Source organism: Felis catus, chromosome A1 (genome assembly GCF_018350175.1).
Source record: "Felis catus isolate Fca126 chromosome A1, F.catus_Fca126_mat1.0, whole genome shotgun sequence".
NCBI lineage: Eukaryota > Metazoa > Chordata > Mammalia > Carnivora > Felidae > Felis > Felis catus.
Window position 1 is genome coordinate 5,978,387 of NC_058368.1, and position 22,465 is coordinate 6,000,851.

Consider the following 22,465-nt stretch of genomic DNA (forward strand, 5'->3'; position numbering starts at 1 on the left):
ATTTTTAAAAAGATTTTTAAAATCACCTGGCTTTGGGAAGAACGAATTATTCCTTTCCTAATTTTCTAGCACTTCTCTTTCTAATTTTTCAGATTCCACATTAGAAATGCTCAGATGGGGGCGCCTGGGTGGCGCAGTCGGTTAAGCGTCCGACTTCAGCCAGGTCACGATCTCGCAGTCCGTGAGTTCGAGCCCCGCATCGGGCTCTGGGCTGATGGCTCGGAGCCTGGAGCCTGTTTCCGATTCTGTGTCTCCCTCTCTCTCTGCCCCTCCCCCGTTCATGCTCTGTCTCTCTCTGTCCCAAAAATAAATAAACGTTGAAAAAAAAAATTAAAAAAAAAAAATAAGAAATGCTCAGATGGTCTAAGAGACTGAGACTCTGTGAGTCTTTAAAACAGTGCAATGAAAATAAAATCATCACCAGTATCCTCACAATAGGCTATGGGGACCAGGCCACAGTGGCTGGACCAGAAGGCCCTCTGAAATCCAAGAGAAGAGAAGACAATGTGGATGCACATTGCCTCCTTTGGGGGTAAAAAAAGGAGTTACTTCACTGTCTATGTTTAAAGAAATCATTTTGGGTTTATTTGTAAAAATAATGTCCAATATTCATCTATTCATCAAGTATTTATTGAGCACTTACTGAATACCACATTCCACAGAAGGTGACTCATGCGTTCCTGGGATCCCGAGTCTAGTTGGCGACACAGTCAATAAGTAATAACCCGGATGTGAAATCTCAAGTCTGACTCTGACGAGAGCTGAGAAGGAGAGGTGTGGGAACCCCTCTCAGCTACAAAAGGGGATTTGGCCTAATGAGAACTAAAGAAGTGAGCACCAGGCTCAGATTTAAGGCTCGATGGAAGCTGACCAGAATTTCATGATTCTGCATTAAAGCTTTGATTTACATTTCCAAATCCTAACTGAAGAGTCACGGAAAGAGCCCTGGAGAATACATGAACAAAATGAAAAGGTAGCTTACCTAGAAAACTCCAGGATGTTAAGAATTTCAAATGTGAAGTTTTCTCCCATCTATAGGAAGGTAAGACAACATATTCTTACCTGAGGAAAAAAGTACTCATCTTGCAAAACCGCTCACTCTCCCAGTCGGAAACAAGTTTTACCCGACAACTACACATCTTTTTCAAAACAGAAATTTCCTTACAAACTTGATGAAAGGATGGCGCCCTCTTCTGGCAAGAACATTGTTTGCAAACTGGGGAATAGTTAGAAAAATGCTTCTCAGAGTGCAGATTTAAGGCTGAAACACCTGTTTTCAGTATAAAGTCAGCACCACGAGAAACAGTTTATAAACACTCTCATGTTGCAAGGGGACGTGGAGACCATCAACAGACAGAAATGGAAAAACAAGTAAGTCCTGTCATAAAGTCACGCAGTTCAAATGAAATCCTTAATCCTTAGATAATTTGAAGAGATAAGCATAGAAAGAGACGGCATGCTATAAAATTTTGTATCAGTAAAATTTGAATTCTTTTCTAAATTTTTCCAGTTACAGCTTCTTGACTTCCTGTAGCCATGATCAGTTCACCAAGAAGGCAGCGCAGAATTTCAAATAATTAGAGAGTGGTCCATGTGGCATGTACTCTGGGTATAAGGATGAATCATTCAGTCCATTCTGCCAAGGGCTGAATGTCTAGTAGATATCCCTAACCACTGCATTATTACTGGAAAAAAAAGTAGTGAGTTGAGCATCACGTTTGCATTGCATCAGTCCATCCCCATGATATTAAAGGCTTGTGGTAAGTGGTCATCGAGATATAAAATATATATATATTTTATATATATTTTACGTACGATATATTATATCGTACATTTTATATATATTTTACGTACGATGTATTATATCGTACATAAATATATATATTACATATATATTTATAAATAATATATATTATATATATATGAATAAAATAAAATGAACAAATCAACATAATAACAACTCACAAAAAAATAGTTGGAAACATTTCAATTTTTCATAGAAAAAAAGTAGTGTATTTCTTGAAGATCTGATGATTCTGACTCTTTGGAATAGTTCACTTTCTCTGTGCTTTCTCACTAATTCCGGTTACTTTTCATACATTAACTCATTTAGTCCTCACAAGAACCCTGTGACACGCACGATAGAGAAACTGGGGTAGACACAGAAGGAACACACTTGAGACAAATGGCTGGGAAGATGTGGGTCCAGGTGGGCATCCCAGGCAATGTGATCCCAGAGCTCCCAGACTCAACTACTCTACTGCGTCTCTCTGGAAGGGGCACGTGAATCATGAGAATGTAAGATGCTACTCACAGCATTTATGGTGACAGAGGATGGTGTTCTTGTAGTAAAAACAAAGCCAAGTTTCTTTATTCCTTTCACTAAAGCTGCTTCATCTACCAACAAAAAGTCTGTATTAATGGAGACTGAATGAAGATATTAACACTGAATTTAATTTGATACAGATTTCTATTCTCCAGCGCTAAAATACCATGACATTTTTTTAACTTGGCTTTTTTTTTTTTTTTTGGCTCCAAATGCACTTATCTAACTACCAGATAGCGTTCGTGAAAGAGGAAATCTGCTTAAATAGACCCCTTTCAGTGAGGCTGAGATCTATTTACCGGCCTAAATTCCTTTCTTAGTACTCATTACGGTTTTTGTTCGACAAGCCATTGATAGAATCGCCACAAAATGCCGCAGTGCCTTAACCTTACTCCTGCCTTGTTACTGATTATGACTAAATGTTCCACCAAGCCCTAGCTCAAAGAGCCGTCTCCACCAACGTCCTTAGGGCAGTCTTTGGGGGTGTGGGGAGCAGGATCCCCAGCGCTGCAACGTGGCTCAAAACCGCACAGTACCATCAATAGCCCTGATTCATAAGAACGCCCGAGAAGGAGCGACGCAGGGGCAGTCGGGATCAGTGACGGCACCACCTCTTCTCGGGGTTCATCACCTACTGGGTGCTCCAGGAGCACGTGATAGACACCTACCTGGGGAGGAAGCCTGGTAGGTTGTATTACCTCCATCTCTCTCAGGAACAACAGTGTGACACACACATAACAGGGTGAGAAACTCCTTTATGTAATCTCTCGTGGGCTACAAAAAAGGCACAGAGCCAGTGAGTCTCTTCCAACACCAGTGGCACAAGAGTTAGATACAGTCTGCAGGTAGCAACAACCGCGGTTTTCACCTCAGGGACACAGAGAGCCAAGCGCTGACTGCAAACCACATCAGGCACTCGGAATGTGTTTGCAGAGTGGCTACCAAGGCAGACAGTGCAGGGCCGGGGAGACCTCAGGGAACAAGATGACCCTACCCTCTTGGAGCTTCTCTCCTCCCCAGGGAAACAGGTTTTCTCAAAGCTGGAGGAAATAAGTAGGGGTCGTCACAGAGCAAGGAGGGGCATGTTTTAGGTAGGTGATCTGGGGGGAAAAATTGGAGGACATAATATCTAAACTAAGACCTAAATGGAAAAGTTAGTTAGCTGTGTGACTGTGACATGTGACCGTGGCACAGGCTAGACAAAGGGGATGGACAGCACTTTCAGAGGCTCCGAGGCAGAGACAGATTCATAGGTTTGCGAGCTTCAAGTTTGTGTGACTCCAGCGTCTTGAGCAAGGGGAATAATGACACAGAATCGGGTGGGAGAGAAAGCCACGGTGACGAGCTAGGATTTTATCTTTAGTGGCGTGCCAGTCCTCTGAAGGTTTTGAAGCAAAGGAAGAACACATAAAGATTCATGTTTTAAAAGATCACTTTTAGTTTTGATGGGCGGGGCGCCTGGGTGGCTCAGTCAGTCAAGCGTCCAACTCTTGATTTCCGCTCAGGTCATGATCTCACGATTTGTGAGTTCAAGCCCCACATGGGGCTCCATGCTGACAGTGCAGAGCCTACTTGTGATTCTCTCTTTCCCTCTTTCTCTGACTCTGCTTGTGCTCTCTGTCTCTCCCTCTTTCAAAAATAAATACACTTAAAAATAAAAATAAATAAAAATAAAAGACCACTTTTATTTTTGAGAAGACCAAGATTTCAAATCAAGTAGATCAGTATTTTGAAATCGGTAAGTGAAGTTATTGGTAAAATACAATAGAACCAAAGCGCTTCAAAGCATTCAGAGATTTTCTTACACAGATTGCTACACAGTAAAATGTTCTTGAGTGATGTTTGGGTTCATTCACACCAGTTAGTTTGGCACTCCCCTCATAACATCAGTATGGAATCCGCTGTTCACTATATTAATGTCCAAAAAATTTCAAGACCCCCTCTCTTTCCTGGCTCAGAAAATTATACCTTTTAATAAGCCATATATATGGTTTTTTTTATTTTTTTTTTCAACGTTTATTTATTTTTGGGACAGAGAGAGACAGAGCATGAACGGGGGAGGGGCAGAGAGAGAGGGAGACACAGAATCGGAAACAGGCTCCAGGCTCCGAGCCATCAGCCCAGAGCCCGATGCGGGGCTCGAACTCACGGACCGCGAGATCGTGACCTGGCTGAAGTCGGACGCTTAACCAACTGCGCCACCCAGGCGCCCCATGCCATATATATGTTTTAAAGTTATGTAGCATTACCGTGTTGACATGGGAGTGAAAACAGCAGACTTACGTGGCCATTCTCAAAGTTCTGCAACAATGTTGGGTCATTAAATCCACCGGATTCTGTGATGGCAGACGGTGATGCACTGAGGAAGAACAGAGAAGATTTACTGTAATTAAAAGTTCCTGACAGAGCCAGTCAGCGATCAAATGGACCCAAAGTGAACACGCAGCCCCATCTTCTGATTTCAGAAAGTTACACTATGAAGTCTACACAACTACAGCTGACGCTTGAACAACATGGACTGTGCGGGTCCACTGACACACAGATTTTTCTTGTACAATATGGTAAATGTATTTCGTCTTCCTTGTAATTTTCTTAGTAACACTTCCTTTTCTCTGCTTCACTTTAAGAGTACAATCTATAATACGTGTACAAAATATGTGGTAATCGATCGTTTACATTATTGGTAAGGCTTCTGGTCCAACAATAGTCTCTGAGTAGTTAACTGGGGAGTTAAAAGCTATACACGGATTTTCAACTGCCTGGAGAGGGTCAGCACCCCTAACCCCTGTGTGGTTCAAGGGTGAGCTGTATAGTAAATATTTAAGGTTCTGTCAAATTATACATCCTCTCAGCCCTCAAGTTGCAAAATGGCATTAGAAAATACCTAAATCTGTGTTGAAAACCATGTAATTATACAGAGTTTAAGACAGAGTAACCATAAAATCAATAAATCAAAGTCTGGATTCTGGGTTCTTTGAATATCACATGGGAAAGATCTATCCAGGGGAGATTTCTGGGAACTGCCTTTGGAGATCTAGACAAGGGATAGCTGTGTTACCATATATCAGAACTCCAGTACTGAGAAAAAGCCCATTACAGGGGAAAAGGAACATGGGCAAAGTAGAAAAGAATGTTGTCTAGTTACCTTAGGTTGTCCAAAATGGTATCACTTCTGCTTGACAGATTTCTGAGGGAAAACGAGGGAGGTTATAAGGCTATAAATATAAAAAACTTCAGGAATTCTAAAAAAAACATTAAAAAAGCAGATATAAACCATATTTTTTAACAACTGCCAGTTTTCATTTAAGTTTCAGTCTCATTCAGATATAGCTATGTTATTAGAAATTCATTTAAGTTTTGAAGTAAATACTTATTAATTTGTTTAAAAAATGAGAATTTTCAACAGAGTATGGCAAAAAAAAAAAGCCACTTACCCATAAATTATACCTGCAATGGTACACTTCTTCAATGTCATAATATTGCAAGTGAGTGTTCCTGTTTTATCAGAAAATAAATATTTTACCTAAAGAAAGAAAAAGCAAACATGATAAACAACATAAATATAAAAGTTAAGAGCAAAGACAAATTTCAGTTCTTTTCTTTAAGTCCTCAAAATACTTGAACTTTTAGTAAAAAGAAGTTCAGCCTACAAGAATTCTGCCTTTAATATTTATACTTCTTTCAGAGGTTCTCTTTGTTTTATACTGCAGGTGAAATTTTATGTTAATATGCAAAGTAAATTTCAGGCCATCCAACCTAAGAAAATCAAAACTCCAAGTTCTTTTTCTTGCCACAAGAAATCTCATCAAAGGTCTCTAGAAAACATTAAGTGTATATATAGATAGAAATATATAGACACACACACACACACACACCCCAAAACCAGATAAAGACATTATAGAAAAAATTTACAGGCCAATATCCCTGATGAACATAGATGCAAAAATACTCAACGAAATATTAGCAAATCAAATTCAACAGTACATTGAAAAGATTACACAACATCATCAAGTGGAATTTATTCCAGTGATACAAGAATAGTTTAAAAAATCAATCAATGTGATATACCACATCAATAAAATAAAGGATAAAAATAATACAACCATCTCAGGAGATGCAGAAAAAGCATCTGACAAAATTCAACATCCATTTATGATAAAAACTCTCAATGAAGTAGGGGTTAAAGGGAACAAACTTCAACATAATAAAGGTCAATATGACAAGCCTGAAGTTAACACCAATGGTCAACGGTGAGAAGCTGGAAGCTTTTCCTCTGAGATCAGAAACAAGAAAGGGTGCCCACTCTCACCACTTTATTCAACATAGCATTGGAAATCCTGGCCAGAACAATTAGGCAAGTAAAATAAAAGGCACCCAAATTAAAAAGGAAAAAGTAAAACTGTCACTATTTGCAGAAGACCACACCAAAAACTCCTTAGAATGAATGGATTCAGTAAAGCTGCAGGTTACAAATTCAACATACAGAAACCTGTTGAATTTCTATACATTAATAATGACTGTTAGAAACATTAACAATTCCATTTACAATTGCATCAAAAAGAATAAAATACCTAGGAATAAATCTAATCAAGGAGGCAAAAAACCCGTGATCAAAGAAACTGAAGAAAACACAAATAGAAAGATATTCCACAAATTAACCTTGTTAAAATGTCCGTACTACCCAAACCAAATACAGATTCAATGTAATCCCTATCAAGATGCCAGTGGCATTTTTCACAGATTTAGAACAATAATCCTAAAATGTGTATGCAACCACAACCCCAAATAACCAAGGCAATCTTAAGAACAAAGGAGGTATCATGCTTCCTGATTTCAAACTATATTACAAAGTTATAGAAATCCAAACAGTATGGGATTTGCATAAAAACAGACACGTAGGTCAATGGAATGGAAAAAAGAGCTCAGAAATAACCAATGAACATATGGTTAATTAATTTACAACACAGGAGACAAAAATGTGCAATAGAGAAAGGACAGTCTCTTCAATAAATGGTGTTCAATAAATAAATGACAATGTCACCAATAAACTTGACAACCACATGCAACAGAATGAAGCTGGACCACTTTCTTATACCATGTACAAAATTAACTCAAAATGGACTAAATACTTGAACACAAGACCTAAAACTATAAAACTCCTAGAAGAAAACATAGGTAGTATGCTCTTTGACATCAGTCTTGGTGATGATTTTTTGGATTTGACACTAAGAACCAAGGCAGCAAAAGCAAAAATAAGTAAGTGGGACTACATTAAATTAAAAATCTTCTGCACAGCAAAAGAAATCATCAGCAAAATGAAAAGGTAACACAATGAATAGGAGAAAATATTTGCAAATAATATATTTGATGAAGGGGGTTAATATCTAAAATATATAAAGAACTCATGCAACTCAACAGCAAAATAATAATCCAATTTTAAAAATGAGGAGAGGATCTCAATAGATGTTTTTCCAAAGAAGACATACAAATGGCCAACAGACCCATAAAAAGATGTTCAGCACCACTAATCATCAGGGAAATGCAAATCAAAACCATAATGAGATATCACTTCACACCCGTTAGAACAGTTATTACCAAAAGACAATAAGTGTTGGCAAGGATGTAGAGAAAAGGGGACTCTTGTGCACTGTAGGTGGGAGTGGAAATTGGGGCAACCACTATGGAAAACAGCATGGAAGCTCATCAAAAAATTAAAAACAGAACTACCATATGATCCACCAATTTCGCTTCTGGGTATTTATTTGAAGAAAATGAAAACACTAAGTCAAAAAGATAGATATACCCCTATGCTCATGGCAGCATTATCTACAATAGCCAAGATAAAACAACCTGTCAATGAATGAATGGACCAAAGAAAATGTAGTGTATATGTAATACAGTAATAATTACACACACACACACACACACACACACACACACACACACACAATTGAGCCATAAAAAGAAGGAAATCTGGCCGTTTGCACATGAAAGGACTCTGAGGGCATTATGTTGTGTGAAATAAGTCAGACAAAGAAAGACAAATGCACAGGATTCACTTACTTGTGCAATCTGAACAAGAAAAATAACTGAACTCGCTACAGAGAACAGATTGGTGGTTGTCAGAGGCAAGGAGTGAGCAAAACGGGTGAAGGGGGTCAAAAGGTACAAACTTCCAGTTAGAAAATAAATGAATCCTCAGGATGTCGTGGAAAACACGGTGATTGTAGTTAATACCACCATACTGATGTTCAGAAGCTGCCAGGAAGATAGATCTTAAAAGTTCTCATCACCAGAACTCTGTAACTATGTATGGTGACAGACGTTAACTAGACTTCTTATGATGATCGTTTTGCAATATATACAAATACCAAACCATTATGTTGCACACCTGAAACTAATATAATCATAGATGCCAATTATACTCAATAAAAAAAGGAAAAGAGGCAATGTTAAACCATTTTTTTTATTATCATGATAAAGTGCTTTTAGATAAAACTTACCATTTTGACCATTTTTAAGTGTTATTATTGAACACATTGACATAGTGGTGCAACCGTCACCACCATCCATCTCCAGAACGTCTTTCTCATCCCAAACTGAAACCTCCTACCAATCCAGCAATACAATGACTCCCCATTCTGTCCTCCCTGCAGCCCCTAGCAACCACTATGCTACTTTCTGTCTCTATAAATCTGACTATTCCAAGTACTTCATATAAGCTGAGTCATGTTCTATTTGTGTCCTTTTGTGTCTGGCATATTTCACTTAGCATAATCTTCAAGATTTATCCATGCTGTACCCTGTTTCCAGATTTCATTCATTTTCAGGACTGCATAATATTCCACTGTATGTGCAGACCACATTTTGTTTAATTATTTATTGGACTTTTGAGTTGTTTCCACCATTTGCCTATTGTGAATAGTGCTGCTTAGAACATGTGTGTATAGGGGCGCCTGGGTGGCGCAGTCGGTTAAGCGTCCGACTTCAGCCAGGTCACGATCTCGCGGTCCGTGAGTTCGAGCCCCGCGTCAGGCTCTGGGCTGATGGCTCAGAGCCTGGAGCCTGTTTCCGATTCTGTGTCTCCCTCTCTCTCTGCCCCTCCCCCGTTCATGCTCTGTCTCTCTCTGTCCCAAAAATAAACGTTGAAAAAAAAAAAAAAAAAGAACATGTGTGTATATAATACCTGTTTGAGTCCCCACTTTGAATTCTTTTGTGAAAATCCCCAGATGTGGAATTGCTGGAACATATGGTAATTCTAGGTTTAGTTTTTTGAGGTTTCTCCATAGTGTTTTCCACAGTGACTGCACCATCTCATATTTCCACATGAACACGTGTTCTCTGGTGTGAAAGTTTTACAGTAGGTGTCCTGGTGGCTGCCAAGTGCTATTTCATTATGGTTTTGATCTGCAGTTCCTTAAAGATCAGGGATGTTGAGCATCATTTCAGGTGCTTATTGTTTGTTTATATACATTCTTTGGAAAAATGTCTATTAAAGTCCTCTGCTATTGAGTTGTACTAGTTTTTATATATTCTGAATATTAAACTTATTGTCTTGTTTTATTTCTGCTCTTATCTTTATGTATTACCTACATAAACAATGTAATTTTCTTTTTTTTTTATTTTAATGTTTATTTACTTGTGAGAGATAGAGTGTGAGTGGGGGAGGGGTGGGGAGGGGCAGGGAGAGAGGGAGACACAGAATCTGAAGCTGGCTCCAGGCTCTGAGCTGTCAGCACAGAGCCCGATGCAGGGCTTGAACTCACAAACAGTGAGATCATGAGCTGAGCCGAAGTCAGATGCTTAACCGACTGAGCCACCTAGGCGTCCCAGTATAATTAATTTTCAAAGCTTGAGTTCCAAAGCCAGTTTTATTATATTGAATTACTACTCTAAAGTAGCTAGAGTCGGCTGACAAGGCAAGAGGGATAAACTGATTTTTTTCCCAACTGTCAACAGAAAACATATGTTCTAAAGGATTAGCAAATGATCAGATTTTCACGAGCAGAAAAGTTGCTAGAAAGCTGATTATTCCATCCTCCTCCATTTTTAGTTTTCCAAGGTAAAAAGGCTATTAATGGTGTTCTCAGATCAGGCATTTCCAAGAGCCAGAAATATTCTAAAATAAATATTTACTGAGAACTCACTATTCAAATGATACTATACAATGTGACCATAAATTAGAAATCATATAAACTAAATACTGGCTAATTAAATCCCTTCTTCACACTGGGTACTGTGCTGAGTGTATTACAAATACATTATCTTATTCAGTCCTCCAAACAACCTTCTCAAGTAGTTGCTATCGACATGCCCGAATTACAGATGAGGAATCAAGGCCAGCAAAGTTACCTAAGAAGCCCATGGTGACGCTGCTGGTAAATAGTGAGACCAAGGTTCACTCCCAGGAAGTTTAACACCGAAATTCTGCTTTTTATCATAATTTACATATTGCTGCCAATTAATTGAAAGATGGGAACTTATAATATTATTAAAAAAAACATTAATAGCAAAAATGATTACAAAAAAGTACCAATCAGAAGTCCCATCCTTCCAGGTACCATACGACTGTGGGAGTTAGTTGAGTTTTTCCAGCTGTCCTGAGGTATAACTGACAAATAATTGTGGGAGTTTTTAAAAACAATTTATACTTGTAAAGCTGCCACTGTCACTTAGAAGGCAACCAACTGTCCACTGGTAACCTGGCATCATTCCTGCCCCTTTCTGTTGTACTGTAGGGGCTCATGACCTGAGGGTACATTTCTCCCTATCTCCCAGGATTCCAGTTTAGATTCTACCACTGAAAGGAACTTGCAGTAAAGAATTACAAGCTGCATCGTTGCCCTATTGGCAGCTGTGGGCAGATGCATGGGTTAGATGGGTATGAAATTTTGCAGCAGGCTCCAGATGCTTCCCTGTGGGTCCTCTGCCGTAGGGAAGCAGGAGCATGGCCACCAGTGGCAGATGCCCAGGTTCCTGTGACTCCCTGAAAGCTAACTGAAAACTTGAGAGCTAACTGACGCTTTCACTACCTGCCTCTCCAGCTCTTCTACTCTTTCAAGCACATTAATAACCTGTATTAGGTCCGTTCGACTTGCAACCCATGATGCATTATCAATATTTTTAGCTAATTATACTTTCGAAGCTCCACATGGGTATCATGTCAACTACAGCTTATGGCTGAATTCGCACTTTAATTTTGCACACGCTCTCCCTAGAGGGCGTTCTTCAAAGTTCTTGTCACATACCCAGGCCCTGAAGGGGCCCTCACCTGCCCAAGCTCTTCGTTAAGATTGGACGTTCTGGCCATGGCATAGACGTTATTTCCTTCATAATGCATATCTTCATCCTGCAAGAAATGAGCAAAACAGCCAAGCCACGCAGTCAGAACTAGGCTCAAAACGTCTGCAGGTCAACTGGGCTGCCACTGGTCTTCTGACATGGCTGACATGAGAAAGAATTCAAAATGGAGTCTAGAATACTAAGAGAGTCTTGGGTGCTAGTTTCTCACACGCTTTGGCAGAGCTGATTCAGGACAGGCAATGCTACATAGAAACAAATATCAGTGTGTCGTTGGTTTGGTACTGGAAGACTTGGCTTCCAAATCCCAGCTCCGCCTCAGACGCTCCCACAGAGTGTCTGAGATCCTGAGTATGCTTTGCAGCTACTACATCTATAAAATGGGAGCGATAACACGGATCTCACAGCGCCACTGTGAATTTTAAATGAGAATACACTTGAAAGCACTCTGTCTCATTTTGTGGTTGTTAAAAATAACACTACCCTTCAAGTGATGGTAATTCATTGATACAGGGAAGCATTTTAGTAGGACATCTAGCAAAAAATTTATTTCCACAAAAAATCTTTTTAAATATAACTAAAAATTGCAAATGCACATTCAAAGTAGAAAATTTGCTCAGTCACATGATACTAAGTATCAATTTAAGTGAATGCATGGTTTTCACCTAAGAGATCTTTTCCTTAGTTTGAAGTCATTCTGGAATGGCTGTTTCTGTCACTCTTGCCAAGATACGTAAATCTACTGTAAGTCTACTGGACTCTACTGTTCTAGAATATCTTAAATTTTAATGGGCCATCTCTTTGCAGTTGCTACTAAGTCACTACTCTTGAATCTTTCTTATCAGCTAGGAAAAAACATATTAAGAAACAGTGTCCTCAAGAGTGACACAGAGAGGCCCAGGCACTGCTGAGTCAGGCTGACCCTGATGTTTGGCTCTCCTGTCAGGAATGCAACTCACCCGTGCACCACGGTAGGAACTCAGGCACTCTGATTCTTAAAACCAAAGCCACAGGTCAAGAGAGAACTTGTTTTTAAACTTTCTGATTTGCATACTCACCCAGTTTATAAACAGGGCCTGAATATATTTCACAATTTCCAGAGTGACCAGCAGGCTAATGGGGATGAGATTGTGATACAAGATGATGAACACCAATATGTCAAACCCTAAGCTGTGGGAGCTGTAACCTGTGGAAGAAGATCAGAGGAATCATGTCACAGCTGCAGGCAATACCTCTATTCTTCTTTGCATTATTACGTTTTAAAATTGTGAAAATTTCTCCATGAAAATTACTATTAAGGGTAAAATTAAATGGACACATAAAGTAGTTTTATTATTTTTTAACATAGTTTATTGTCAAATTGGCTTCCATACAACACCCAGTGCTCATCCCAACAAATGCCCTCCTCAATGCCCATCACCCACTTTCCCCTCTCCCCCACCCCCGTCAACCCTTAGATTGTTCTCTGTATTTAAGAGTCTCTTATGGTTTGCCTCTTTCTCTCTAACTTTTTTTCCTCCTTCTCCTCCCCCATGGTCTTCTGTTAAGTTTCTCAAGATCCACATATGAGTGAAACATATGGTATCTGTCTTTCTCTGACTGACTTATTTCACTTAGCATAATACCCTCTAGTTCCATCCATGTTGTTGCAAATGGCCGGATTTCATTCTTTCTCATTGTATATATAAACCACACCTTCTTTATCCATTTGTCAGTTGATGGACATTTAGGGTCTTTCCATAATTTGGCTATTGTTGAAAGTGCTGCTATAAACATTGGGGTACACGTGCCCCTCTGCATCAGCACTCCTGTATCCCTTGGGTCAATTCCTAGCAGGGCTATTGCTACGAGGGATAGTTCTATTTTTAATTTTTTGAGGAACCTCCACACTGTTTTCCAGAGCGGCTGCACCAGTTTGCATTCCCACCGACAGTACAAAAGGGTTCCCGTTCCTCCACATCCTCGCCAGTATCTATGATTTCCTGAATTGTTCATTTTAGCCACTCTGACCGGTGTGAGGTGGTATCTCAAAGTGTGGCTTTGATTTGTATTTCCCTGATGATGGGTGACACAGCATCTTTTCATGTGTCTGTTTGCCATCTGGAGTTAAGTCTCAGTTAAGCACCAACACTGTAATAGGGCTTGTGCCAAGCGTCAACATACAAGATCTAGCAAGAGACAGACCCTGCTCCCAGGGAGCTTTGGATGCAGCTTGAGAAAGGAAGATGTGTCAGGAATTACGATACAATGAAATCCATGATAGCGCTGAACACGAAGAGTTGCAACGACACAAAATGGAGGGCCCAGAAAGAGGGTGCACAAAAGAAGGTGAGCCCAGTTTTGAGGAAGGGAGTTTGTTAAGTGGAGATGAAAGGAAGGGCACGAAAGGACATTTTATTTAGGTGGAAGTACGTGGCTTGAAGACAAAGAGATAATCAATGATTTTTTAAACTTAAGAAATGAAGGAAAGTAAAGCCAAAAGGAAAAGAAAAAAATAAATATCATACTTCGTAAAACCTAGTGATGTACTCATTTTTAAAGAGGTACATGTATTTGAGAGAGCAATTTTCCAATAAAAGTTCAATCTAATTTCACAGAAATTTACTGAAAAATATACAGAAGGTATTCAGGAGACATATACAGACTGCTTTCTATAGGTCTTTCTGAAAACTTACATCTCAATCTTATGTATTAAATTTATATGTTGAGTTACAACTGAAAAGAACTAAACAAATTGATTTGTCAGATTAATTAAGCACAAATATGTATACTGAGAGACAAAATTAAATAATTTTAAGTTAAAATTTTATATTCATTTTTCCTAAAAGGGAACACACGTGTAACTCAGAACGTTCGTAGTTAAATCTAGATTTCTAAATTCCATCAACCTAAAGGTCAAGTTTAATTCAGTATCATATCAATTCAAATCCTTATCACCTTGAGTTTACTAACTTTCCCTTATTTGCCATGATTACACTTTTATACTTACTATGCTACCTTATGGTCATAAATCATTCTTTTAGGAATACTAGAGGCAGATATTATTAGGACCGTTTTTCTGGACAGAGAAGTTGAGAAAAGATCTCTAGTGCTTTGCTAAATGTATTAATTACTGAAAATGCAATTATAGTTTAATTACCCAATACCTTTCTCTTCTTTTAGACTAGAATATCTTGGGCAGAGTGATATAGTCCAGAGCCAATAACAGATTTTTATTCCAAATAAGCCAGTAACTTCCTCTGTGCTTTTTGGTAAATACACAGAATCTATTTCACTTTCATAAAACAAGGGGCTGGGCTAGAAAACAATAGAGTTCTGCTTCTAAATATAAAAATTATTTCTTTTACTTAAAAAATTAATTACTGAGTTCCTATTATGAAAAGGCATGGTTCTTGGAGTTAAAGATACAATGATTCCTGTCCTCAAAAATTCACAATCTAGCTGGAAGGATGGGGCAAACAATGATTATAAAACATGGAAATGGAATGATATCTATTAAGAACATCATTATAGAAGCCAAAGAGGCCTCCTAACTAAGAGAGGGAGATAAGATATAGGAAATGCTGCTGGAGAAGGTAATCCCTCATCTTGGACTGAAATGAGAAGAGACAGGTATCCCGTCACGAAGAGACCAGAGGTGCATTGAGGCAGAAGGAACTGTAGACAAAAGGCCTAGAGATGCTGAAGCAACTGGTGGATGGAAGGATCACGCAAGAGAACGAAAGTCAGTCTTCTGTGAATACAGACTAAGGATCAGATGATGGAGATAGGACCAGATATAAAGGTCCTGATGTGCCATGCTAATAGCCAGAGGATAAATAATTTCGGTTTTGCAAGACATACAGTCCCAGTTCCAACTACTCAACTCTGCTGTTGTAGCATTGAAAGTAATCACATGTAAGGGCATCTGGGTGGCTCAGTCAGTGAAGCATCTGACTTCGGCCCAGATCATGATCTCACGGTTCGTGGGCTCGAGCCCCCCGTCAGGCTCTCTGCTGACAGCTCACAGCCTGGAACCTGCTTTGGATTCTGTGTCTCCCTCTCTCTCTGCCCTTCCCCGACTCATGACCTGTCTCTCAAAAATAAACATACATTACGGGCGCCTGGGTGGCTTAGTCAGGTAAGCATCCGAATTTCGCTCAGGTCATGATCTCACAGTTTGTAGGTTCGAGCCCCACATCGGGCTCTGTGCTGACAGCTCAGAGCCTGGAGCCTGCTTTGGAATCTGTGTTTCCTTCTCTCTCTGCCCCTCCCCTGCTCATGCTGTGTTTCTCTCTGTCTCTCAAAAATAAATGTTAAAAAATAAAATAAATAAATAAGCATTAAAAATTTTTTTAAAAAAGAAAGCAATCACATGTAATACATAAACAAATAAAGATGGCTGTGTTCTGATAAAACTTTATTTACAAAAACTAACAATGGGCCATCAGGCAGTGGTCCACCAAGCCATTGTAAACAACAGGATACAGTGAAGCTACTGCATGCATTCATAACTACTTTTTACATACATCTTTCTGGAAACTGTATAAAGAATGAATGTGAGTGGAACTTGACTGAGGGCTGGGCAAACAGTTGGAGAACTGTGGCAGTAGTTCAGGGATGAAAACGAGAGTGTGCACAGACAAAATATTGAAAAGGTGGAATCAATAAGACTTTGGAACTGATTGGAGGATGAAGGCCATGGCGATAGGAGTGGGGAAAAGAGGAGGAAGCGAGGAGGGGTGAGAGTGACATTCATGTTTCCAGCTTGGATGATGGTTGGATAGCAATACCTACAATTTACATGGAGAATACTGAAAAAAGACACTCATTTGGGGAAAAAAACTTGAATTTAGTTTTGTACATGATGTAAGAAGTCTACAAGATATCTGGAAAGCAATCTCCAGGCATCATTGAGTTAATAATTCATAGAGGTATCTGGGCTGGAGGCAAGCAGGTAGAAGAGAAATCAACTAACGGATGACAACTGAAATTATTAAAGCAAGTGAGCTCTCTTAGGATTTTCTTGGATAAAACAATCCCTAAGAAGCTGGTGAAGGCCATCCTACAGGAAAAAACATGCACACATAAATATATGACTAAAAGTTTCACAAAATTTTCAGGATTTATGGACTCAAGTTGAGGCATTCCTGGTGAAGACAGGATCCTGCAAAACACCAGCATGTAAGAGACGGATCAAGGTTTTCATGAATCAAGTAAGGAACAGATGATTTGTTTGCTTGTTTGTTTTTAATCAGAAGAGGGTGGGACGCTTGGGTGGCTCAGTCTGTTAATCCTCCGACTCTTGGTTTCGGTTCAGGTCATGATCTCACGGTTCATGAGTTCAAGTCCTGCATCGGGCTCTGTGCTGACAGTGCAGAGCCTGCTTGAGATTCTCTCTCTCCCTCTCTCTCTCTGTCCCTTCCCCACTTGCTCTCTCTGTCTCTCAAAATAAATAAATAAACTTTAATAAAAAATAAAATAAAACTCAGAAGAGGGTGGCAGAAATCCAATTAAATTCCACTTAAATAAACATTGGGTTTGGCAATTAGGACTTGCCTTGAGCCACAATTCCAGTAGACTGGTTGAAATGGCTAGCAGATGGGAAGGGACCAGGAGGTAAGAAAATAGAAACAGTGAGGGTTGTGTCTCCTTCAAGAAGTCTGACGAAGAAGGCAAGAAAAGGTCATTTGTAGGGTATGCAAAATTTGACATTTTATCAACACCAAAATGTCAGTGACTTCTGTAAGAATTTATGTCTGTGTCAAAATAATATAATATTCACAGTCTTGGGCTAGGATAAATTAAACAAGCACATTTAAGTTGAGATTAATTTTTTGAAATCACTGAAAATCTAAAAGCTTGAGCTAAAAACCATACAAGTAACATTTAGAAACCAAGATTGCATAGGAATGAATCCATAGTTTTCTGATACAATCTACAAAGTCTGTATCTTGGCTTCTTTAAGATGTTCCCAGACAGATCTGCTCAAGGGAAGTTAGAACAATTTAAAATCCTCAGTTGATAGATGAGGAAAGTAGAAAGATATGTGACGGTTAATTGTGAAAACATGGAAAGACATAAGCAAAAAAAAAAAAAAAAAAAAAAAAAAAGACTGAACTTTTAATGGCCAAGTATCAGTTTACATCTTTTACCAACCTTCTGGTCCCCTTCAGGGACCCTTGTCTTCATTTGGGGGGCATCATTCCTTGTATACAGAGCACTGTACTAACCCCATAAGGTAGGTATTATCCCCATTTTCAAATGAGGGAAGCATTGCTCAGAGAAGTAAAAAGCCTTGCCCCAGTTCTCCTGGTGACTAAGTGACAAAGCCAAGGACAGAGGCCCTGTGTGTCTGCCTCACTGTCTCATTCCTCTGCCTTGACCCATCTTCTCTCCTTTATTCTGGAATGCCAAGATTATGTGGCACTGGCAGAACAATCTTAAGAAGGAAACACTCTGTTTCTAAAACTCACTAATCCTCAGTGTCTCAAAAAACCAAAACAAACAACAGAAACTGTTCTAACTGTTCTACCAGTCAGAACAAGGGCCTTCCCTTTCAAATAAAAACATGGAAACAAGTGTTTAAAGTCACTTCAAAGCGTTACCACTCTTCAAATGGTAGCTTGTCGACACCCTCGGACACTTACCCTTCGTCCCGATGTACCAAATGTCTCCTCCATGCCCTTCCTTCCAGAGTATGGCTCCCACACAGCTCACCAAGGACATGGCCAGAAGCAGCAGGAACAACACCAGGATCTGCACGTTGGTCACCTTCTCAACAGTCGATCTCTTGAGAGGCAATTGGATGGAATTCTGCACCATAGCGAATGCATACACACCAAAGAGAATGAAAAACAATCAAAGGAATTATAATGCATGAATATTTTTATGGTAAGAGGAGGTCAAAAATCCCAACAGTTGAAAAGGAGAATATGGTTTTTGCCAAGTAAGTACCAACACTGAAAGCACCATGTTGTTGAATGATGTGGCTTTCCCACTTCAGTCCTTGAAGCATCTTCTACTTATTCACAGAGAACATATTCACACAGCGGACCTACCACCCCACAGTTCTAGGGTTTTTAAAAAAAGCAAATGTGGGAAATCACACAGTCTAGGTGATCTTCTGTACAGATAAAAGAAAAAAAAAGACTGTACTAATTTATTGGCTTTACTATTTATAGTTATTGAATTATTTCTGGTTTGAAAACCATGGAAAGATACCTTTTATCTGAGTCTGTTGGGGAAATATTCAAGATTTTACCAGTACAGGGACACCTGGGTAGCTCAGTCGGTTAAGGGTCCAACTTCAGCTCAGGTCGTGCATGATCTTGCAGTTTTCACGGGTTTGAGCCCCGCATCAGGGTTTGTGCTGACAGCTCAGAGCCTGGAGGCTGCTTCAGATTCTGTGTCTCCCTCTTTCTCTGTCCCTCCCCACTCGTGCTCTCTCTCTCTCTCAAAAATAAACATTAAAAAAAATTTTTTTAAAGATTTTACCAGTACAATAATTATTCTAACACATGCTTATTTTAGGGACACCAAAGCTCTGGGTTAGGGATACAGGAGAGCTTCAAGTAATAACTTTCTGTTAGCATTTCAAATTTACCCATAAATTTCTGATAATTGTCTGCATAGGTCTATTAAAATATTGACAAATAAATGTATATTTAACTTTCTTATATATAACACGTATAATTAGCAAGCATATAAACAGATATAGGTATTTAACTTTTCAACCATACTTTGCCAGATTAAATTTACCATTTCTACATATTTTTTTAAGTAGGTTTCACACCCAGTGCAGAGCCCAACATAGGGCTTGAACTCACAACCCCGAGATCAAGACCTGAGCTCAGATCACTAGTCAGACTCTTAAATGACTGAGCCACACTGGTGCCCCTACATTTTTTTAAGTGTGGAAGCATAAATCCTCAAAGTCTATTAGTAATGAAAATATGAGTTAGTAATCTAAATTACTCAGCTTTTTTACAAAGCACAGGAATAAAAATTGAAATCCTAGTTTTAACTGCATTAAGCATATTATTAGAGAACGTCCGTGCATATATGTTTACGTACTATAATTTATATAATATATACATTTATGTATAATATCTCCAAAGCAATCATGTCATTCCTTCTCTTTTTTTAACTGGTATAAGTAATGTCTTCAAATGCTATATAATATAGAATAGTTTTCAGCTAAGCGTGTTGTGCTTAAAACCTCTCAGTAAGGAAATATTTACATTTACTAGTTCTTTCTTTCCTGAAGTTATGAAAAGGCCCACTTTGAGATTTTTGTTATTCTGAAATGACCCAATCAGCATGTATAATAAGCAATGATTTATACCCACAAAATAATGTGGAATAGTAGGATGCACCTTCTCATGAGCTGCTGCACAGACTAGCCACACAGGGGAGATAATGGGACATGCTCCTTAAATCAACAGTAGGCATTTAAATTTGAGATTGAATGTTGTATCACCAGCTATACAATTAAGTGATAACAGCAAGATCATTTGAAGACAACTGAAGTCAGAAGGGTGTAGCGTTTGAGAGTTGTGCGTTTTACAGTTGAATCACAGGTCACGATTATGTGGGTCTATGTTGCCCTTGGTTCACTGTCCAGATACAAACTTCTATTTGTGGGTAGACCGTGTCTATATCGCCATCTTCGTCCGGGATTTTTAGTATACAGAGTGTAAGGAACACTTACACATTAACGCACTACTGCAGGGTACAATCCCAGGGCAGGAAGAATAAGAGGAAAAAGAAAAGTGAGACAAGAAATCAGGAAGCAAAGAGAGAGTGGAATGTTACTGACCAGTCATAGCTTTGCAAGAAAATGTACCTAGGGCCCCAGTCACAAGGGCCCCAACTTTCCTCGGACTAGTCTGTCACCATTCCATGCCTTCTTTCTCTGCCATTTACCCTACAGTCACACTGAGCAGCGCTCCCCAAATGGCCCTTGGACACATGCAAGTCTTGGTCTAGCGCTCTCCCACCTACCGCGCCTTCATTCTGAACCTCCCCACACCCTTGAAACTTTCATCTGCTCTACTCAGCTTTCAGGTCTCGGTTTACTTACATCGTTCTTCCCCACAACAGCCTCAATGTCAGGTTGGATGGAGCTCCTATATAAACACACAGCGTCCTACACTTAACCTGCCTTAGTGACCTCTGGCTATTACGTTACCTTGATTGTCTTCCTTCACAGACCGCAGGTAAGTCGAGGGCAGGAAACAGGCCTTGTGCCCTACTATACCCTACGGTCTTAGCACAGTGTCTGGCATTACACAGGTGCCAAAGGGATACTTGTGTAAGCAACAGTCAAAGCCAAATGTTGTATTTTAGCAGATGGAATAACGGGTGGACTTACTGTCAAAGTATTAAGGATAAGAAATGTGCAAAACATTCCTGGTCCAAAACAAGTGTTTTGAAGGATGTCCTGAAGGGACAAACTGAAGGGTTCTCGAAAGACAGTGATTGGGAAGAATGGCAAACACAGAACTTCCAATGTCATTTTGGCCAAAATAATCTTACCACTAATGGGAGCCATGTAGATTAAAATGAAATATGGACCTCCCTTCAAACTTCAGGTTAGTAAACAGAAATGAGCCTCCTAAATTCAAGAGACATATGATGCTAATCCCCCTCACCTCATAAAAAAGGGAAAAATCTAGAGGCAATACAGTCATCACAAATTATTTTACCTGCATGAATTTGGTTTCAGATCCAGTGTAAACAACTATGCCAAGGATCCACCGGGTATTTTTAAGTTGTGTACCTCTTAGCAAGACCTGATCAGGCCCTACTGCAACAGGGCTAAAAGTAAAGAGCATGTATACATTACCAAAAAGTTTTTTCTTTTCTTTTCACAAAGTGAAGCAAGCCTAGGCTTTCATCTTATACATATTTCTTTTTTGTCGAGTTCAACTTTGGGGGGAAACAGCAACAAAAACAAATGTGTCTTCATACAAGGAGCATGGGGAAAAAATGGTTTTATCATCCATTTCTCACTAACCTAAAGGTAAGTTGATTAAAAGTTCTAGAGAAATAATACCTCTCATACCTAGGGTGACTATGAAACTTAATGTCAAGGAAGACTGGGCAGAGGAATAAATACTTGTGTATTACCAATTTGGTTTTCTATAGAAAAGATTACATGGGGTCATTCAGAGCACACAAAGCAACCTTGGTTTGCCATATTTTCCTGTCCTCCTCCCCTCTGGCACTGGGCTGACTCACTCACTATATAAAAAAATGCTTCCCGGGCACCTGGGTGACTCAGTCAGTTGAGCATCAGGCTTAGGCTCAGGACATGATCTCACGGTTCCTGAGTTTGAGCCCCGCGTTGGATTCTGTGCTGACAGCTCAGAGCCTGGAGCCTGCTTCGGATTCTGTGTCTCCCTCTCTCTGTCCCTCCCCGACTTGTGTTTGTTCGTTCTCTCTCTCTCTCTCTCTCTCTCTCTCTCTCAAAAATAAATAAACATGAAAAACAATGCTTCCATAAAAGTCTTAAGTGGAAGCTAAGCAGAAGTGGAGCAGAAATTAGGGAAAATCCTTCATCATTATCAAACTGAATTCCTAGTGGCTTCTCTTCTCGGATGACTTTCGAAACTTTGTTCTTCCCGCTAACTTAGCCCAAGGGATGTGCCAAGTACTTCTATGCAAAGGGAACTTAGACCTGACTTCTCTAGCCCATCTACAGGTATACCAATTTTAAAAATGCCATATAGGGGTGCCTGGGTGGCTCAGTCGGTTGAGCAACCGACTTCGGCTCAGGTCATGATCTCACGGTTTGTGAGTTTGAGCCCTGCGTCAGGCTCTGTGCTGATGGCTCAGAGCCTGGAGCCTGCTTTG

General features: G+C 39.6%; 1 protein-coding gene across 18 annotated transcripts in view; it reads right to left on the minus strand.

Annotated features, from left to right (window-relative positions):
* LOC101096779 (phospholipid-transporting ATPase IB-like) overlaps window positions 1-22,465 on the minus strand; it is a 216,630-nt gene that overhangs the window by 135,586 nt on the left and 58,579 nt on the right. For 17 of the 18 annotated variants that reach the window (XM_045043975.1, XM_023250089.2, XM_045043970.1 and 14 more), the window contains 10 exons: window positions 21,316-21,427; window positions 18,256-18,421; window positions 12,685-12,812; window positions 11,598-11,675; window positions 5,761-5,849; window positions 5,472-5,513; window positions 4,610-4,685; window positions 2,995-3,100; window positions 2,315-2,397; window positions 983-1,032 (listed from right to left, as the gene is read on the minus strand). In XM_045043975.1, the coding sequence (XP_044899910.1) occupies window positions 983-1,032; window positions 2,315-2,397; window positions 2,995-3,100; window positions 4,610-4,685; window positions 5,472-5,513; window positions 5,761-5,849; window positions 11,598-11,675; window positions 12,685-12,812; window positions 18,256-18,421; window positions 21,316-21,427 (930 nt within the window). The remainder of the gene's footprint in view (window positions 1-982; window positions 1,033-2,314; window positions 2,398-2,994; window positions 3,101-4,609; window positions 4,686-5,471; window positions 5,514-5,760; window positions 5,850-11,597; window positions 11,676-12,684; window positions 12,813-18,255; window positions 18,422-21,315; window positions 21,428-22,465) is intronic. The other variant, XM_045044103.1, reaches the window with a different exon arrangement.